The 21,457-nt window shown below is 42.7% G+C and overlaps 1 protein-coding gene across 5 annotated transcripts in view; it reads left to right on the top strand.

Moving 5' to 3' along the window:
• Window positions 1-21,457, top strand: part of RYR3 (ryanodine receptor 3) — a 498,481-nt gene that overhangs the window by 295,401 nt on the left and 181,623 nt on the right. For all 5 annotated transcript variants that reach the window (XM_077127361.1, XM_077127358.1, XM_077127359.1 and 2 more), the window contains exons 20-27: window positions 2,936-3,152; window positions 7,248-7,352; window positions 10,424-10,527; window positions 11,723-11,806; window positions 13,414-13,573; window positions 14,934-15,081; window positions 16,234-16,439; window positions 17,042-17,216. In XM_077127361.1, the coding sequence (XP_076983476.1) occupies window positions 2,936-3,152; window positions 7,248-7,352; window positions 10,424-10,527; window positions 11,723-11,806; window positions 13,414-13,573; window positions 14,934-15,081; window positions 16,234-16,439; window positions 17,042-17,216 (1,199 nt within the window). The remainder of the gene's footprint in view (window positions 1-2,935; window positions 3,153-7,247; window positions 7,353-10,423; window positions 10,528-11,722; window positions 11,807-13,413; window positions 13,574-14,933; window positions 15,082-16,233; window positions 16,440-17,041; window positions 17,217-21,457) is intronic.

The following is a 21,457-nucleotide window of genomic DNA, read 5'->3' as shown; positions in this document are numbered from 1 at the left end:
AGCCTCCGATGGTGGAAGTATGTGACACCAGCTCCCATGCATTCCCACCTGCTGGGCAGCAGGGGCTTTGGAAGTAATCCAGGACCTTTTCTTCCATCACTGAAGCATGGTATAATGGTTTTTGAAACTGAATACTTCAGTGAGCAGTAAACACTGATTCCTAGCTATGTTCATTTTTCCTGTTATGGTTTTGGGGGCCATTAGATAAGTTTCAGATTTACAGCCAAATTATCACTGTCCTTTTAATAGCTAAACATAAAAACAGAAAGCACTGTCCTCTTTAAGAGCTGCCTGTAGCTCCGCCTTTCTTCGTTTATCTCTCCAGAAGACAACACCAGATTTTAAAACTTAAGGGAAATTTTAAAACTAAACAGAACTGGCAAGAGAGCTCATGAATAATTAAGTTCATCGAGAAGTCCTCGTAGAGATCATTTACTTGTCCTTGGAATCCGTACACTAGTGAGTAACTCAGAAAACAGTTGCTTACCAAGCTCCTGGTCCTTCAGCTGCTCACAGGAAAGTGCTCAATGAGAAGAGAGAAGCAAGAAACTTCCCACGCTAATTCTTTGCTTGCAAAGATCCAATTTTATCCCCTAGTTTGAACATGTCAGTAACTCAATCTGTTATGTTGCAATTGAATTGGAAACTTCTCAACAAATAATTTCAAAGCTTAGTCATTAGTTCCTGAAGGTTCACTAAATTAGTAGCATTGCAGGCTAATGACTCAATTTTGTTTTAATCTCATTGTTCATATTCCTAATACACATAGATCATGCCCTATTGCATAACACTCAATGTGGGAACATTCACAAGGAACAATTGTGTTTCTAATTCTATGTCATTGTTGTTTAGTACTTTAAAAGGGGAAAGTGGGAGGTTTCATATGATTTCTGTAATTAATTTAAAAACATTATATAAAATGTTGTTTGAACAAAGTATTCTTATCGGGAGGAGAAAAAAAGCCCTAATGTCTCTCACTTGGAGAGATTTTTATTTCCAGTTTCTTAAGTAGAACATTCCCATAACCACAGTTCTGTAGGTAACACTGAAGGTAACAGTGTAGGTAACAGTGAAACTGGCTTGCAAGGCTGCCCCACCAGAAGGTTGCAATTGGAGGAAGTGAGCCCATAGAGGTGTCCTGCTCTGACAGCTTTGCTAGATCTTAACCCTTCCTCCATGCACCTTTGCCGTCCCATTGACCCAACCCACCAGCAGTTGCTAACAAACCTAATCCAAAAACAAAACTGAAGTCTGATTGCTTCTTTCCTTCTTTGTCGTAATCACCTTGTCAAACCCACACTCACCTCTCCCCGTGACTTCTTTGTGAGCCTCCTAATTGGTCCCTCGATACATCTATATAGAGCAGATAGGAGATCTCCTATGTCCTCTCCTTTAAAGCCCATCAGAAACTTCCACCTGGAATAAAATTCCAACCCCTTGCAGTTCACAGGCTCTCCCGAACCTGGCCCTTCCCACCTCACTTCATCTCCTGCCCTTCTGGCTCATGTAGTGTCATCTATGCTGCCCTCCTTCTTGTAACCTGATCTGCACAAGCTCTTCCCCACCTCAGAGTTCCTTGAACCTGCTATTCCTCTGCCCAGAATGCTCGTCCTCCAGGTTTTAGACTCATTGGCCTCCTTATCCCTCAGGTTTTAACTCATGTGTCTCCTCCTCAAAGAGGCCGTTCTAGACTCCATCTCTAGGAGCCACCTTCTTCACCAAGCTAGTTCACATCTCCTCCTTTGTTCCTTCTTGGGATGTCTCCTAATTGGCAATTATCTGTCTTAGTTATATGCCAATTTGTTTAGTAGAATGCCTACTCTGTGAGACCAGGAATCTGTGTGCTTGCCCATTGTTGAATCCCAGGTCCAGAACTTGGGGCAAGCTGTAGAGGCTTAATAAATATTTGTTAAAGGGAGGGAGCAAATAAATGATTGCATGTAGCTATTATATGTATGTATTGATTTTTTTTTCCTGTTGAAATTATTGTTGAACCTGCAGGGCTGGTTCCTGCCCTGTTTTAATTACTTAAAATTGTGCTATATTTCCTTGTCAGTTTAATGTGGTTGTCATTGATTTGTTAAAGCTATAGATCTAGTTTAAAATCTAGGATCGTATGAAGTATTGTTTTGAAACGTTCCACTTTCACCTTTTCTGGTAGCAATCCTTGTAGAGGGAGCTTTCAGGGTCGCATATATACGGCCAGCATGATGAGTTAGAATGGTGGAAGACTTCCGCATGTCGGCAATAGTGTCCGCCATTACAGTGGGCACCGACTGTTATCCCCTCTTTTTAGGAGGCCTGTGCAGGGAGTGGGGCCTGGATGCCAGTGGGGAACACTGCCCCCAACAAAGGTACTGGCACACTAGTGAGCAAACACCTGGCCTTCCAGCCTTCTATACTGTGGCCACCTGTCCCTGTGGTGCTTCCCTTAATCTTCATGCCCTAAGAAAAGAATTTTCTTTATTCCCCACATAGTTGTACCATGTTCTCTTTAATTGACATGTGAGTAATCTCTCTCAAGAAGACTTGAAGATCTCATACTATAATTTCAATAATATGGTCTTTTAGGAGAATAACCTCATCACCGTTATCCAGTTACTCTTTTACCTTTTCAATACTCTAGTAATATCTGTGATAATGATTTACCTGCTCGAGTAAACTGATTTTTTAAACCTCTGATAGGTTATATATAAATTAATTTTGAAAGTCTTTTAGTTGATACGCATTGGGGTCAAGGGAGGATCATGCACTGATATCTCGTTACTGTTCCATTGATTTATTGCACACTTTAAGATGTTTGCTGTGCTGAATTGAATTCAGTCAATTCCCAAGAAAATTATTTGGGGGTGGGGGGAGAACGATCTTTAAATTTGACTTATTTGGGCAGATATATTTTTAACCTCTCTATGCCTAATCTCTCCAAATGACACAGAATGCGTTTCCTGTTGGGTGGACGTCATGGAGAATTTAAGTTCTTGCCTCCCTCCGGCTATGCCCCTTGCTATGAAGCTTTACTTCCAAAAGAGAAGATGAGATTGGAGCCTGTCAAAGAGTATAAACGTGATGCTGAAGGTGTTAGAGATCTGTTGGGTACAACCCAGTTCATTTCCCAAGCCTCTTTCATCCCATGCCCTATAGACACCAGCCAGGTAGGTTCAAATCACCAACCAGAGGCAACCCACATAGATGAAACAATAGGGTGTTAAGTCCTCCTCCTTTCTGTGTCACCTTTGAACCATTCATAGGTTCTATAGAATTGTTGTGTCATATCAACAATCATTACTCCCCATGTTTCTACATACACATGGATTGTATTCTTTAGGGATCTCCCAACCAGTGAACATGGGCAGGTACCCACCATGTGCAAGGCACTGTACTAGGCTCTGAGAAGCAAAGGCAGAAATATGTCAATTGTTATTCTCTGGGAATTCACCATGAAGTTGAGAAGATAAGAAGCAAATGTATTATTTTTTACAGTAGAATAACTACAAAATGAATATTATGTACAAAAAAATAATAGAGACAGCCTTTACGCTAGAATGTTTCTGGAAGTCTGGGTAGAAAGGATGGAATTCAGTAGGACCTTTAAGCTTAAATGAGGAAGGGAGCCCAGGAGTGACAGAGCAGGAAGGGATACAAGGGGCCTAGAAGTAGAAGCATACAAGGACCCGTGATGATGAATAGTCTTCCATGGCTTGATGACTAGATGAGGAAAAGCATTTAGATGAGTTGGAGATAAAACTGAAAGAAAAAACTGGCTTTCACAGAGGGTCCTGTGAGTGCTGATGGATGGATATGTTCTCTCCCTTTCTATGGCCTGTATTTTGAGAGAGACTCATTCACATAGTATGACAAGGGATTTACAACAACTTTCAGCATCTTCTACACAACAGGGCTATTCAATCATATTCTAGGTGCCAGGCACTTCTGTTAACAGTTTGTATGAACATAGCTCTCTTTTAGCCTATAGAAGGTCTCTAACAGGCATTTGCCCATGATGCTCATTTGGCCTGATTCCGTTCAGCTGGTCTGGGCAGGGCGGAGGAATGCATGAGGGTGGGAGGGAGGTAAAGAGTAGGAGGGCAAGGGGGAGAGGGGGGAAGTGAGTATGAGTTTGCTTCTTACCTCCTGTAGTTAATGACTGATTGTGAATTCCCGGGAAGTAGAGATTGTGGCATTTCTTTGCCTACTTTGCCGGGCCTGGTGTAGCACCTTGAACATAGAGTGGGTTGAGAATCTTAATGAGAAACTGGAGTGGAGTTGGTGAAATGGAAGTGATCCTAGGAATTATGTTGTCTGGCTCCTATATATTCTAGACAAGAAACTGGAGGGCCAAAGCACAAAAGCAGCTTTTCTGTGGACACAGGGCTGCTATGCCCAAGCAGGGAGAGAACAAGCTTTCCTCCTGCTTCCTCAAGTATGATTTCTGTTTCTCCATGCTGCCACTCAGTACTCAGTAATCAGAAACATGAGTTTGCTCTGGGAGGGCTTCCTGAAGAGAATGGCTTCAAAGAGTTCTGAAAGAGTGAAAGGGAGGTTTTGAGGAGGGAGTGAAAGGGGGGGTCTAGACAAAGAAGCAGGAAGAGTTTTCTAAATATCCAGAACTGAAGATATGGATATGAACAAGCAGAGATACATCAGTAAGCCAGGAGAAGTTCAAAGTCTGAACTAAAAGCTGCATTTGTGTGAATCCTGTAAATATGGAAATGTTACTGGGTAATCAAATAATAGGAAAGTTCTTGCTGGAAAGATGCAATTTATTATCTTGAATGAGATCTTGTGAATTTTTTAGAATCAATCATTCTGTGAAAATTGCCAAAGGAAAAGTTAAATGTAGAATACACAAAGTCACCTCAGTCTCCTTTAGTCCTTCTCCCAAAACACATTTGGTCTGAAGTTATAGATGCAGTTCTGAGCTATATGTGTGTTAGTTGGTATTTCCCTGGCTTTTTAGTAATTAGATTACTGAGTTTTTTCTTTAAATTTTATTTGAACAGTAGTGATTATAACACATTCAAAATATTTTATTGCTGATTTTCTTAATATGACTTGATATCGTTTTTCTCCAAAAAAAATTATTTTTCCATGAGCTAAAATACCAAGAAATAATTTTTTAAAATGTTTTTTATTGTGGTAACATACAAAGCACAAAATTTCCCATTTTAACCATTTTAAGGATAGAATTCAGTAGTGTTAATTTCATTCACAAAGTTGTGCTATCATTACCACCCTCCATTACCAAAATCTTTTTATCATCCCAGACAGAAATTCTGTATCATTAATCAGTGACTATGAATTTGCATATTTTAAGTATTTCATATAAGTAGAATCATATAATATTTGTCCTTTTGTGTCTGGCTGATTTCACACAACATGTTTTTACGGTCCATCTATGTTGTAGCAATAACTCCCTGTCCCCTCTCCTTTTCAGCTGCTAGTAACCTATAGTCTACTTTCTGTCTCTAGGAATTTGCATATTCTAGTTATTTCAAATAAGTGAAATCATACAATAGCTATCCTTTTGTGTCTGGCTTATTTCACTCAACAAAACATCTTCAGGGCTCATCCGTATTGTAGCATGTATCATTACTTCATTCCTTTGTATGATTGAATAATATTCCATCATATAGATATATATATGCCACATTTCATTTATCCATTCATCAGTTGGTGGACACTTGGGTGGCATCCACCTTCTGACCATAATGGATGATGTTGCTATAAGCATTGGTGTGCTAGTACATAATGAGTCTCCGTTTTCCATTTCTTTGGGATATATGCCTAGAAGTGGAATTTGCCAATACATTTTATTAGTGAAAGAATTAATAGTCATTGTTATAGAGTGAGAATTACAGAGCAAGGTAGGTGATGCATAAATGAAATGTGTTAAATGCCCAGGTCCTTCTAAAGTGGGCGGCTGTTTCTCAGTTCATTGGATAGCTGCCAGGCCAAAGTGTGAGCAGTCTTCCAAGAGGTTCAAAGAAACGCAAAAACTGGATTTTTATATTAGCTCTCTCATTCCTTAGAAGTTATCAACTAACTAAAAAATGTGAAAATAATAAAGAAAATTGAAGGTTAAAAAAGAGAAAGAGGGCCCCGGTTTGTGACCTCTGTGGAGAGATAGGAGTAATGTCCCAGAAAAAAATCACAGAGAATGAAGCTTTTAATACCCCCTGGAGGTAATCATGCAAGGCTTCTGAAAGGTGGTGACATTTGAACTTAATTCAGAAGGATAAATATTGAGGGTGTTTCCGAGGTGACACAAAGTTGTGTGTTATATATATGGCATGGGATATAAATAAGGGTAAGGGGAACATAAGCAAGGGCACGAAGCTACAAAACAGACCTTTTGGGAGCATTTTAAGTTTGGAGGGGTTGTGTATGGGGGGAGACCAGGTGAGAACACTGAAGAAGCTGTGTATCTGGTTAATACACCTCGTCTGTATCTCAGAGGTATCAGAGAATGAATGGAGGTCACTCAGGAGGAAAGTGTCATGATATGATTTTTTTTTTTTCACCACAGACTCATTATTTTGGCTACAGTATCAAGGATGGGGTGTTGGGAAGCCAGCTGTATACAATGGTCCGTGTAAAAATAATAATAATGAGGTCGAGTGATGTAGAAGAGGGCTATGTCAGACTTGCTTAGGAAATAAACATGATAGCCTTTATGGTTGATTAGATGAGTGGGTGATGGGGTGGGGAGTTGCTGCTGAAATAAAGGGAAGACCCAAGGTTGACTTCCAGGCTTGAAGTAGGGGTGGAAGCGTGCAACAGCAAGAGATGCAAGTTTCAAAGTTCAGCTTTGGACAGAATTCATTTTGGTGGAAGCATCCCACAGACATTTGGTGCTGTGGGCCTGCACTTCAGCAAAGATCATGGCTAGAAATGCAAAGACATGGTGGGAGAGATTTCCCAAGAAGAGAACATGACATGAGAAGAGATAAGGGCCAGGAAGCATTCACATGTGAAAAAGATTCGTGAAAAATCTGCAAAGTAGGCGAGGGGACCATCAAAAAGGCAGACTGTGAGCAGAAGGGAAGCCAAGGCGGGGAAAGAGTTTTGAGGAAAAGGAGGGCTGGAAGCATCTGGATCAAATAGGGTGAAGTCGAACAAGTGCTTCCTGGGTGACAGGCCAGTAATGGGGTTTGGCTCCCTGACCCTTATAGATTTTATGATAGACAGATATTCAATACAACTGGAACGTATAGTTCTAACTTTTCACGCGTTCCTTTTCCTTTTAGGTTGTTTTGCCCCCTCACCTAGAGAAGATCCGAGACAGACTGGCTGAAAACATACACGAGCTTTGGGGAATGAATAAAATAGAGCTTGGTTGGACTTTTGGCAAGGTGTGTATATTATTAGAGTTCTCCAGAGAAACAGAAACAATACAGATATATGTTTATATGTGTGTACACACATATACATGTTACGAACACACGTATATATGATTTACTGTAAGGAACTGGCTCATGCAATTGTGGGGACTGGTAAGGCTGAATTCTGTAGAAATTCTGGTGAAGGTGAAGTTGTAGTGTTGAATTTGAAATCCTTAGAGGAAGCTGGCAGGCTGGAAATTCCCATGAGATTTTGAAGTTAAAGCCTTGAGGCAGAAATTCTTCTGATGCCTGGTACCCTCAGTTCTTGCCCAGTAAACCTCCCAGCTGATTGGATGCAGCCCACCCACATGGAGGGTGATCTCCTTTACTCAAAGTCACTAATCCCATCTGCAAAATATCTCCACAGCAACAGCTAGGCCAGTGTTTGACCAAACAGCTGGACACCGTAACCTAGCCAAGTTGACCCATAACATCTCCCATCACGGTACATGGATCACTGGCAGGCTGGAATGAAGGGCTAGATGGCCTTGTTACTGGATGGGCTCTTCAGAGGCTCAAATGTGTACGAGAACCTCAGGAACCAAAATTTACTCCCTTCTTACTGCCATCTGTCTGTCAGCAGCAGCCCTGCTTGTTTATCTAGCTGTTATCTGGAGTGCTGAGGAAAACAGCTCTGCACAGAACCAAGAGTTTGCTTCCCTTCTTACCAACAAATGATGGTTTCCTTTATTTACGGAAAGGTTGGATACAATCACTCCTCAGCAACTCCTTCAAAGCACTCACCATGTCCCAATCCCTGCAGAAAGAAGTCTTCCCTGAACAGTGGGGGAAACAGGCTAATTCATTGTTTTGAATCAGAAGTTGTTTAAAAGGGTTTTCAGATGTATCATGAAGATTAATGAATACTCAGAGAAGGTTGGGGAATCGTGTTCACTAGAAAGCATTTTTCAAAGATGTTGTAAATTGACTTTGCTCTGTGATTTATATAAGGTTATGAAGGAAGACAGAAGGGTAGGTGAAATCTGAAGCTTCCTCTACCCTGTATCATGCACATTCTAGCTTAGTTATTCAAAGGGTCCCTTGCACTCTAACATTTATTTATACAACTACCATAAAAATATTCTCCTGATATATGGACACAGTCCCATGACCTCCCCTTTTCTCCCCACTGCCAGCTTCAGACTCTCCTCCCCAGAGCGCTCTTGCTCCTGCCTGGAATCACCTGAGCCTCTGGCTTATCAGTTGTTCCCCTACCGCCACCCTAGAGATGAGTCCGCAGCTGCGGGTCTGGTGAGCATGAAGTGGCAGGGGAGCAGAGAGCCTTTCTTCCCCTGTCTCCAGCTGTGCCAGCCTCCTGGCTGGTTTCATCGCAAGCCAATGGAGCTTCCCGTTCTGTCTCCTCTTTCCCTCACTGAGGAGCCCTACTCCAGTATAAATGACCCCATAGGCCCTATTACCATCTGGGTGGCCTCCAACTTTCCCAAAGAGAAGGCAGAAGATGGGGTAGAAGGAGCAACTTCATCCCTTAAAGCTCTCAGTCTCGGAAGGGCTGCGTGCTTGCTCCATGTGTAGGACCTGCGGTGGGGGGAGGGGAAGCAGGGGGACCATATGCTCTACCTCAGGGGGTGAGAGGAGGGGCAGTCCCAGGCTGAAAGTGGCAGGTGACAGCCATGGAAAGAGAAACTCCTGGAAGCAACCAGGACCAGAAATTGTCCTTGGGGTTTAAGTTCCTGCCTTGGCAGAAGAAATTCATCTCCTACCAATCCATGACCCTGGAGCCCCCTTTTCTGGACCTAACTACCCTTGTCTGTCCCTGCTGGAACCCCCGCCACAAAAGCCTCCCCAGTGACTGGGAGGTGGGGACGTCCCCTCCGCTCTCTGGTTGTCTCTGCCTCACAATTCAGCCACTGCAGGGCTGGGGAGATGTGTGGTTGCCGTCCCATATGGTGAGAGAAAGAGAAGACATTTGCTGGCCCGCGAGGGCCTGTGTAGTCCAGCCCCTCCCTTCCCATCCCCTCTGCACCCCATCCACCCGGTGTCCAGCCCCTCAACATGCCCTGCCCCTCCCCCCACCGTGCTGATGTGCCCCTCCATCAACTGGATCCCTAATCACCTTTCACTTCTTGGCTGATTGCTGTGCCCTGGGAGAGCCCTCCAGCTGCCCATAATGGCCACCTCTCTGCTGTATGCTCTCAAAACCCCACAGCCCCTTCTTTTAAAGAACTTAATCACAATTGCAACTTAGTGTGTATTTCCCTAATAATTGTATTGCTGTGTCCCACCTCCCTTAGACCGTATGCTTCACTAGGGTGGGAATTTTGTCTCTCCAGGCTCACCATAAACTCCTGACGTCTAGCTCAATCCTACCACATAGAAGACACCGAGCACAGAAGATCAGTTGGACAAAGGAATTAGTTATGGTCTCAGATCTGCGCTGTCTAGTATGACAGCTATTAGGCACACATGGCACTGAGTACTTAAGATGTGATTCCTGTGAACTGAGATATGCTTAAAATATGCACTGAATGTTCAAAGACTTAGTATGAAAAAATAATGTAAAATATCTCATCAATGTTGATTGCATGTTAAAATGATAGTTTTTTGGAAATTCATTTTTTAAAGTAATTTCATCTGTTTTTTTGTGTTTTTTTCATGTGGCCACTGGAAACTGTAAAATTTGAGAAATGTGGTTCACATAGTATTTCTGTTGGGCAGTGCTGGTCCAGATTCAGTAGTCCTTTAAGTGTAGCTGTTCTTTTCATAGCATTATGATTACATGCATTTTGGACTAGCAGGAGCACGGCTGCCATGTGTAAAATTGTTTCTCTGGGAAAGTATGTTCCGAATGCAGGTGCTGGACTAAAAACACATGGACAGAACACAAGCCATTAGTAACTTGGAGATGGAGTATATCATCTACTAGAGAGAAGATTGTCTGTTTGCCTATCAGCATATGGCTGTCTTTGTCTTTCCTGATATGGATTGCCTGGGCCATATTTCAATGTGTGTTCTTTTCTGTTTTCCAAGGCAGGGCCAGCTGTCTACACTTAAATTATATTCTTTCTTATGTTGTCACCTAGATACGGGACGACAATAAAAGACAACACCCCTGTCTTGTGGAGTTTTCAAAGCTCCCTGAAACTGAGAAGAATTATAACCTGCAAATGTCAACTGAAACCTTAAAGTGAGTGTTTAATTGAGTTGAATTTGGACTAAACAGTGAGTGGATAATTTAGTCCATTATAACTGAACTGCAAAGGTATATTTCTCTCTCCTTGAAACCCTGGCACCTTTTGATACATTAGAGGGAATGGTGATTACTCATCCCACAAAAGGATTTATCACAATGAATAACCAATCCACCATTATTATTTAGTGTGTGTATTTTTCAGAGACCATTTGGTATTTGCCAGGGCAGGAAAAAGGTAGCAGCAGAAGAAAAAGAAGAGAAACAGAGTCAAAAGGATACATGCCTCTTGCCATTCAAATTCAATCAAGAAAAGATAAGGCAATTCTAAAAACCAATGGGAAACCAAGGTTTGATTCACTAAAACTCAACTTTAAATCAACGTTGAGCTCCTCCATGATTCCACCTATAGTTAAAAGTCTAATTCAGACCCTAACTTTCCTAGCCCAAGTTAATCTCTCCATCTTCAATCCCCTTTGTGATTGTCGCCTGTTTCACACAACAGAGTCTCTGCTCTGTATTTTTCTGTTCTCTAGTTGTCAGTGCAGAATATTTCAATACACAGCTTTGCTGATGGAATGATGCTCTGTGATGGTGGTCTGTTTCACGGGGTCCCTGTGCGATGCCTTCAGTTGCAGGGATGCTGCCTGAGCTGCTTTGGTACCTCGTGGGTGTCAAGCGCAGCTAAAGGCACGCAGCCACTATAAATACTTGTTGGAATGTGAATGTAACTTGAAGATCCAATCTGGTTCAAAGAATCAGAGAAGTGGGATGCAGAATTATCGAGAATTTTTAAATTGGAGCACCTTTCAAGAAGGGCTACAAATTACCGCTCTCATTTGTTTTCTTCTGCTTTACTGTCATCTGAACCAGGGGTGGGCAAACTATGGCCTGCAGAACAGTCGGGCTGGCTACCTGTTTTTGTAAAGTTTTATTGGAACACACCCCAAACTCCTTAGTTATGTGTTATCTATGCTGCTTTCACCCTGTGGTGGCAGAATGAGGGGTTATGGCAGAGACCATATGGGCCGCAAAGCCGAAAATATTTTCTGTGTGGCCCTGTGTAGAAACAGTTGGCTGACCACTGGTCTGAATGAGTGGCTGTCGTCACTTCCCTGTGCTGTGCTGTGGGCTGGAGTCCGTGCCATCCTCCACCCTCTTGACCTTAGGCCTCTCCCTCTGTTCCACACAGAACCCTCCTGGCCCTGGGGTGCCACGTGGCTCACGTTAATCCTGCTGCCGAGGAGGATCTCAAGAAGGTTAAACTGCCCAAAAAGTAGGTGATCTTTTCAGTGACTCGAGGGTTTAGTGCTTCATCCTGAAGATTCAAACTGGGAGGGTGGGAGACCCATGTACAAAGGTTAAAAGAAAAATGGAAGGGAGTCCCCAGCTATTAGCTAGGACCAGTTTAGGTGGCTCAGTTACTTACGCTGTGTGTAATAAAGGTATTGAAAGGCTGTCCCTCTTTGCCTTCTGCCTGGGCCTCACACCACTACTGAGCTGGTCTTGACACAGAAGGCATGGAGCCCTCAGATGGGTTTACTGACTTTGGTCTACAACAACAGCAGTGGGCATGGGGACCTGAAAATAGTTAGTGCCATGGCAAAAATTCACTCCTTAGGCATCAGGCCAGCCTTATACATCCTTTGTGGAAATGGATGTAGCTGTCAAGATTTAATTTGGCCTCCTAAAGCCACATGTGTCCTTCTCTCCCTCTCACCCCCTACATACACACAGCCACATGTCCTCATACCTTCAGACTCACTCAGGCTACTCTGTGGCACTCACTTGCTCCAACCTTAAGTGCACATGCTCTCACACACAGACATAATAATTACTTAGGAACCAGCAGAAGTCTTCAACTTCTTCCCTGATAAACTCCCAAGCTGCCAAGCCCCACTCTCAGATGCAGTTCTGGGTACCAAGAGGCACATCTGAGAGGTGGCAGCTAGAGGGGCAGAAACTGCTAACCTAGGCTGCTTGGCTATTGATTCTGCCCAAGATCAGAGACTTTAAGTCCTGAGGAGGTAGACAAGAGGTGGTCTCTTACAACTGCCATAGACCCTGCGTCACTTGTGGCTCAGAGGCTCCTGGAGAAATGAGCCCTGAAAGAAGAAATGGGAACACTTAGGTTCTGGCCCTGGTCTGGGAAGTCAGTGGCCCTGTAACTGTGGATGCCTCTGGACACATACTACCCATAGCTCTGATCAGCTGAGGTTGAGTATCTGCTGCTCTCCTGAGAATCATTCCACAGCACACCCCGGTCTTCTCTCACACAATGCCTGTACCTGAATCTATGCATCTTCAAATTATCTATCATGTTAAAGGCATTTGAGACTGTGATACCTGGACTGGACAGCTAGGCACTGAGTCCACTGCAAGCTCACAAATACTCTGATGTCTTGATTTTTTTTAAATCCCAAGAATAAAGCTTTAGGTTTCTAAGACTGAGTGAACCTTCTGTGTTGATTTATAAAAAACCATACAGCCCAAGGTCCTGTCCTTGCCAATCTGGTTATAACATTTTTAGCTTTGGAAGTGGAATAAAGGAGCTACCTATAAAGTTGCAGCATTCTAAGTGTGCCACCATTTGTCTAATGCATCAGTAGTTTTCTTAGGAATAAGGATGGATTTATACTGCCCACCATATTCTCCAAGAGTTTCCTCTGAAATCTGGGGATCACATTGGCAAAATAAGATGGTAGATTAAGGACTTCATGTGTGAACTTGAAATAGAGCTGATTTATCCATTCTGTCAAAGGGTAGAGCCTGTGACTATAGCCTCATTTATAGCATTCTTACCATGTGCTATTGGTATAAAATCTGTAACTAGAGGGCCCTAAAGATCTGTTCAAAATATATATTTTTTCCATTTATTTGTAGCTACATGATGTCCAATGGCTATAAGCCAGCCCCTCTGGATTTGTCTGATGTGAAGCTATTACCTCCTCAAGAAATTTTAGTGGATAAGCTTGCAGAGAATGCACATAATGTTTGGGCAAAGGACAGAATAAAACAAGGATGGACCTATGGCATTCAACAGGTGAGAAATGCCGGTCGGACATGCTGGGGAAGTTAGGAAATGTGATCAGCCATCACGATGTCATTTTACTTTGGTGGGTATTACAGTGGAAGATGGAGGTTGCCCTTGTACTTTATCTCTCACATCTCAGTACCTCCATAGAATCATGGGACGGAACAGAATTTGTAAGGGTCGCATTGGCATTGACTCCAGGCACTGTTCAAATTTGCAGGGCTGTATAGGCTCACCTTCACCTTTATCAGTCTAATTCATTTATCACGTGCCTTACCCTACACTTGTGCCCACTGCCTGCATCATATCTTACTCTGTCTTCTAAAGTTGAGCTTCCTTGCCAATTACCAAAGCTAAAGTAGAGTTCACACAAATCAACATCACAGGTTGGCGGTATGTCTGGGATAGTCCTAAGTATCTGCTAGTGAGGCTGAAAAGGAGGGAAAGCAAGTCTTGGGGGGGGGGGGTAGTGAATTAGCCTACCTACTGAGAAGCCTGTACCCCTTTATTTAGCCCATCAGGCCAAGGATTGCAGAGGAGAGTTCCTGGCTTAAGGAAAAGGTAACCTGGAAGCAGTTAGGCAGAGTTTAGGACCAGAGTTAAGCCCCTAACTATGTGGCACACTTCTTTCTTTGAAATGCTTCCCTCATCTACATAATCACCAATGATAGAGTTAGTATCAGGAAAGTTCAAGGGGAGACACCCCCATTTGTTAGTTCATACCTCAGTCTCCAAACTTGCACATGTCTGGAAGCCAGGAAAACTGTAAGAGACCATGGCACGTAGGGTGGGGGTTAAAGGACCATATTGTACATACCAGTTTATGGTGACTTATTGCAGCAGTTTTCGTTATTGTCTTCCTGGTCTCCCCTACGGAATCAAGAAGGACTTTATCATGAATGTGTGTCCACTGCCATTAAAGGATGCACCGTGGCTCTGTTACCTTTCTGATGTTTTTCTAAGACCTGTTAAGAGGCTGTTGTGAGGAGGCTGTAACAATTTAACTCATGGCATGATCTTCCATAGGGGAATACTCATGCAAATCCCCATCTGCCCTGCCTTGAGAATGGAGGTCTCTAACCAATTTTGAGACACTTCATTTTATTCGCAGGCTACCATTATTAAGATGTGTTTTTTTATTGCTAGCTTTGAACACTAGTAAAAATTTTCTGTTTATACTCATTTGATCCTGAAAAGAAATAGCAAATATGTGTACTGCTAAATATCAAGACCCTGAGGGAAGACTTAAGAGACTGGTGTGAGCCAGCCTGGAAGCGAGGACTGTTGCTGGGGAATATGTGAGTGGAACAAACTATTTATAATATTAAAACGTGTTTTCTCAGAACTTCCTTTCTCTGGCTTCACATAGGATTTGAAGAACAAACGAAATCCCCGTCTGGTGCCATATGCATTACTGGATGAGCGTACCAAGAAATCAAACAGGGACAGTCTTCGTGAAGCTGTTAGAACATTTGTTGGTTATGGGTATAACATTGAACCATCAGACCAAGAACTAGGTAATGAGTTGAGATTGTTCATTCTGACTCCATTTTATTAGGCAGGTCTTCTTCTTGGGAAACACTAACTTTAAATAGGTCTAACTTGTACTGTTTGAAATAGTACTGATGCTGATGAACACTAAAAGACTAAATGATTTTTTAAAAACAAAAGGAGGCGGGCCGCGGTGGCTCAGCGGGCAAGAGTGCTTGCCTGCCATGCCGGAGGACCTCGGTTCGATTCCCGGCCCCAGCCCATGTAAAAAACAAACAAACAAACAAAATATAATAAAACAAGAAAATGTTTAAAAGATGTTTCCCTTTCTTCCTCCCTTCCTTCCTTCTCTCTGTCTTTCCTTCCCTTCCTTCCTCTCTCTTTAAAAAAAAAAAAAAAAAAAAAAAAAACAAAAGGAGGGGACTGCACTTGATGTGAAACATTGTCACATTGACAGATGTTTCTATGATGTGTTTCTATGTTTCTGTGACCCATCCCATAGGAATTAAGTTATCCTGCAGGGTAGCTGAGCCCTTTAGGAATACTTGGTCATAAAACAAGAACATATTTATTATTTTCCAAACATGCGAATATCATCGTACTTTTGGACCAGGTAATCTAATCTCCAAATAAAATTCTAGCATTGATTAAAATGACCAACTTACGATTAATGAATAGATCATAGTTATCCTATAATGCAGTAATTCAAGAGGTATCATAGGCCGCTGAGAGAGAATTATATAACGGTTAAGGGGATGACTTTGGAGTAAAACAAATCTGGGTTCAAATCCTTGCTCCTCAGTTTGTTGGATCTGTCATCGTTGTTCAAGTGATTTAACAATTGATTTAGCCTCTCTGAGCCTCAGTTTCCTCATCTTTTAAAAAGGGACAGTGTTACTGACTTCGGAGGGTTGTAGGAAGGAAAAATGGAAATACAGTCTGTAAAGGAGCTACCACAAAGTAATCACTCAGTGAATGGTAACTTCTATTGTTGTTATGATATAAGGATGATGACGATTGTTAATTATGAACACCTGCTGTATTGGTAGGTGGGGGATCTATGGTCAGTCTGTGTTGCTGACAAGTTACATTCTTTTGAGGAATGTCACCTGACTATTTAAGGACTCTGTTCTCTCTTTCCTTCTTGTGCCCTTTACTCCCCTTCCTTTTCACAATAGCTGACCCAACTGTGGAGAAAGTCAGTATAGACAAGATCCGATTTTTCCGGGTAGAACGGTCTTATGCAGTGAGATCTGGAAAGTGGTATTTTGAGTTTGAGGTGGTGACCGGAGGAGACATGCGGGTCGGCTGGGCCAGGCCAGGCTGCCGGCCGGACATTGAGCTGGGGGCCGATGACCAAGCCTTTGTGTTTGAAGGCAGCAGGGTGAGTACGGATAGTGTCTGCACAGACCAAGTCTTTTCTTCTCATTTTTCAGGAAGCCAGAAGTGTATTGAGTGTCTGGATCTCTGGTTTCAAAAGTGAATGGCCATACCACTGGCTAATTTAGACCATTGGATGAGCACCTCTTATGGCTGTTATTTTTACTCTGGTGAAGAGGATTGCATGGCCAAGTCTTATTTATACTCACCTCCATATCTGCTCTTGCACCTGAGCCCATTGCCTTCATACCAGAGGAGGTTCATAGAACACCATATAGCCAATATGTTATGAAACACACATGTATGACTTAGCTCTACCCTTGAAAATCCTACCAATTATCCCTAGAGGGAATCCTGTTTGTTGTCCTAGCAGACTAGGAATCAGGAGATTTGGACCACCTTTTCTAATGAGTCTGTGTCTTCATTTCATTGATCTGTAAAACAAACGAATCCTCCCTGTGAATCCTCTGTGATAGAGAAATGAGTGCCCTGTAGAAATCATGTGCCACTGCCTATTAGGAAAAATCGCTGATATAGTCATTTCTGCAGCAGCTGGAGAGTTCTTAGTACTTCCATATCTCAAAGCCCTGGGATCTTGTTTTCTAGGGCCAGCGCTGGCATCAAGGGAGTGGGTATTTTGGGCGTACCTGGCAGCCAGGAGATGTGGTTGGATGTATGATTAACCTGGACGATGCTTCAATGATCTTCACACTGAATGGGGAGTTGCTGATCACCAATAAAGGCTCTGAACTCGCCTTCGCTGACTATGAGATTGAGAACGGTAAATCTACCATCTGCCCTCCATCCCAATTCCTTGAGATCAAAGGAAAATCCAGAGAAGGCTGGATTTGAAACTGATGTCAAAGACTCACCTTTATAGTATGATTTATGAAGAATCAAGACACATGATAGTAATAGTTCATGTATGCAACATAAATATAAGTTCTGAACTTCTAGAAAGATTGACCAAGTAGCTCTCCTCTAAATCCTTCCCCGCTCTTTAACATACAAGGTTCTCCGGGTTTCCCAGTATTACAAAAGAAACACTAATTACATGTTAACTAATGTCCCTGGCAGAAAATAAAAAATAATGATTTAGAGAATTATCCTTTTATTCTGATTCGAATTGTCACTCTCCATATTTGTGTAATTAAATTTGATGCTTTTCTTAGAACTGCTGAAACACAAATCTGTGACTTAGCTCTACCCTTGAATGAAATATAATTTATTTTGTAATTATTTTACAACTGTGAGCTCCAAGCACAGTTGCACTTGTAAATGGCCATGAATAGACCACAATCAGGGCAGTGCTTTCAGCTACACAAAGGAACAATGGGTGTTTATGATTTTCCTACATAAGTCCACATGTTGGCACATGGGGGGAAGAGTACTGGACAGGGAAACCGTGAACTTGTTTCTAACAAGCCGAGTCTGTAAAGAGGAGATAAGAATCTTTGATGTCATGCAGAGTTATAAGAACTTTCCAAAGGAGAGCGATCCAAGGCCTTGCTACTCAAAGTGTGGCCCACTTGCTGGAAATGCAGCCTCAGGGCCCACGCCAGACCTGCCGAATCAGACTGCAGTCTAACAAGATCCTCCAGTCATTTAATTTATATGCACTTTAAAGATGGAGAAGCAGTGGCCAAAAAGCAGTGGCAGTATTAAGCTCATTTCCTAGTTGTAAGAATAAATAAGATGAAAACATGAAAAACTGACTAATAATGCAAAGCAGGATGGAAATTCTGTAAGAATGGGAGATGAGCTGGATATCAAATAAAGCACCCAAGGTGTGCACTGTCTAAGGAGAAGGCATTCCAGTCAGGGGCTGTTCCTGGACTGATAGTCTGGAATTGGTAAGCTTCAGGATATGCTGGAACCATTTGACTGGAAGATTTATAGAGGGAATTTATGGGAGATGAAGCTATAAAGGTAGATAAGGTACAGATTAAGCCCATTCATTCACGAAACTTTATTGTCTACACTGGATCAAGCACCCTTGGACTTGACTCTTCAGGAGTTGCCCACTAGGAACGGGTTTGAGCAGAGAATGCTGTAAAGGAGAGGAATGCTTTAGTGTAAACGTGAATTGACCTTCAAAGTAACAGTCCGTTAGGAAGCCATTTTGTGATAGAATTGTACTGTAACATATCCCTACATTAAACTTCAGTGTTGTATCACATTTTAATAACATTGACTAGATAATTGGAAAGCTCTTTCAATTCTGTGATGGTTCTAGGAGTTGGTGAAGGGGCAGTTGAAAAGAAGTCAGCATGCCATTCTTTGATAACAATAGCTCAGAGACCCAGAATAACCATATAATATCTCTCTATTCTCTGCATAGAGAGGAAAGACGCAGCGGTTCTTGCCTGAGCTCTTAGGAAAAGCATCTATTGAAAATAAAATATCTTATGCTTTGCAGCACCCCCATAGAGTAAAATCCCCTGTGTAGTTGTTATTTGCCCTGTTGCTAGCTGGCCAGCCCTGATTCAGCCAGTAGGAGTTTTATGCAGTAAGAAGTTTTTAGCCTTTTGGGGAAAGAAAGGGGAGTAGATATTATAATTCATGGCTGGATTTTTCCCCTGGGTTATTTATGTCTCCATCCTCTCTGCATCTTAGATGATAGACTCTTATCTGCCTCATTAGAATTTGTTCTAATCATTGTTCCCTACCCTGGTCGCTGGCCTGAATCATCACGGCTCTCAGCATTGTCACCTAAAGGCATCTGAAAGCTCAGGCTTCTCTTTTATTCCCTTTAAAGGAAAGATAGTTGAAATCCTGACTATCCTGCTAGACCTCAGAATTCGACCTCTAGAAGAGGCCAGGTCCCGGCCGCCTGTGCTGCCCCTCTGCCAGGCACACCCCTGAGGGACAGCCTGCCTCCTGCTCCAGTGTTGGGGCCTTCAGGGGCAACCTCCCAGGCTACTTAGTCAGGTGGAGGGAGCTGATGGGATGTACCCAGCCATCAGGTACTCCTTCCCAGGAGAAAAGTGCTGGCACCTAGGAGGATTCATCTTGCCTCTCTGTCCTTCCTGGGCTTTCTTTCTCCAATCGAAGTCTTGGATTTAGCATGTCATCTTCTGCCTTATAGAACAGCCTCAGCAGTGCCCACGCAGCCCCAGGAGGTACTGCCACTCTTTATCTCCTGTTGCTTTGGTGTCTTTGACGTCCATTGTCGGGCTTTTTCTTGTGCTGTGTTTAGCTCCCCCTTGCAGAGAGGGCTTCTGTCCCCGTAGGGGCAATACTTTATTCTGTAATAAATGCTGTCTCCTACCCTGGAAACTAACCGCTGTTTAAATCTGGGGCGCTCATTCTCTTTAACATTCTTGCCCTCTCTTGCACACTGATTGGCAGCTGGTCTATGAGTCAGAGGGTCTGGGATCTGGTCCCATTTTCTCACCAGCCCTTCACATGACCTTGGTCAAGTCAGTAGTACCTCAGATGCTCAGTTTCATCCTCAGGAAAGTGCTATCCCCTCTGCTGTTAGGAATGTCAAGGGGCCAAGTTCTTTAGGGAAAAAAAAAAGGGCTTCATGCAAATATTCCTTTTTTCCCCCTTCTGCATGTATCTTACCTTGTCGGTGAAACTGTGGCTAGGAAGGTATTCATATTACCTGAGGTTAACGTTGTGGCTGCTTCCTTCTCAGGCTTTTCCACCTGCTGCTCGCTTATCTCACTATCCAAGTTGATGGAGAAAAAAGGAGAGATTTCCTTTAGTTTCCCATTTCTGTGGTCACATCAAGATTAGGTTACCCTTGCTTAACAGAAACCATAATTCTGTCTTGGGAGTGGGCATAAACTTTGACTCAAAATTCACTCTACTGTACCCAGTGTCCCCATTTCTGTAAGCTTCTTAGGACCTGAACAGTTTCTTCTTCTTTCACATCTTACCATGCGTTCTCTACCCCCCAATGGAGACCTAAGAAATTTCGCTGACAAGCAGTCCTATTTAATACCATATTTGGATTCCCAAGGGTTCATTATTTATTAAAAATCTATATCCATATAATTGAAATGGAATCATCTGTCACAATCTCTAGCACAAACAAGCCAAAAGCAAAGCTGTGCTCAGGAAGTGGCAGGAAAGAATGTGTGTCTGACTGGCCAGGCCACCTGCCTTCCTGGGGAGCAGGGTCCCCTGCCTGCTGTCCAGCCTCCGTGGACCTGATGGGAGCTCCTCAGCCAGGAGGGCATTAAAGCACTCTCTTATTTGGAAATGGTAGTAAAAGCATCTCTGTTATCAGTTTCTGGAAGTCACCAACTTAGCTTGCAAAGGATTTACTTATGTGGCGTATTATTTAAATAGAAATCCTGTGGCTTAGATAAAAGCATATAAACATACCCACTCTAAGAAGAGTGTACTTTGGGCTTCATCTCAATGAAGGAAAGTGCTCACTGTTGGATGTCCCTTCTCCCAAAATTGGCCTTTAAAGTTCCTCTCAAGTTAACATTACCATTCTAAGAGTGACTCCAGTTTTCTTTGCGGTGAGCTTGTACCCTGGACTTAGCCACCGGCCAAGGGGCAGTTCTTCCCGTTCCACGTGCTCTCTGCAGCTTCAGTTGCCTTCCAGCCACCACCTTCCCCAGGCTCCCAAGTGCAGGGTAATTAGTGCTTTCCCTGCTTTGCTGATTTGCTGGTCCACAATTATGGTTTATAAATAGCCCACATACAATAATGCCAAATAATTAAAACTCCTGCTTTGGTCTCTTCCAAATGATAATTTCATAATGTGATCAGGATCCAGACATGCACTCAGAGAGACTATAGTGGTAGGAGGGAAAGGGGGCATTTTCTACCACTCCTACCCATAACTTTCCTTTCTGCTTAGATAGGGAGGGAAACAGTAAGCTAGGAGTATGGGAGTTTATAAATTATATTTGATAAGTGAGGGAAGTCATAATACTAGCATTTAAAAATGTTTTTGAATCACACTCTCAAAACTGGAGGACCGCTGAATTCTTGTAGTCTGTCTTCTCACTTTGCTGGTAAAGACACTGAAGCCTGGAAAACTTTATTTGTACCAAA

Source organism: Tamandua tetradactyla, chromosome 14 (assembly GCF_023851605.1).
Source record: "Tamandua tetradactyla isolate mTamTet1 chromosome 14, mTamTet1.pri, whole genome shotgun sequence".
Classification (NCBI taxonomy): domain Eukaryota; kingdom Metazoa; phylum Chordata; class Mammalia; order Pilosa; family Myrmecophagidae; genus Tamandua; species Tamandua tetradactyla.
Note: the sequence above shows the minus strand (reverse complement) of the source record. Positions and strands in the feature narration are given on the sequence as shown.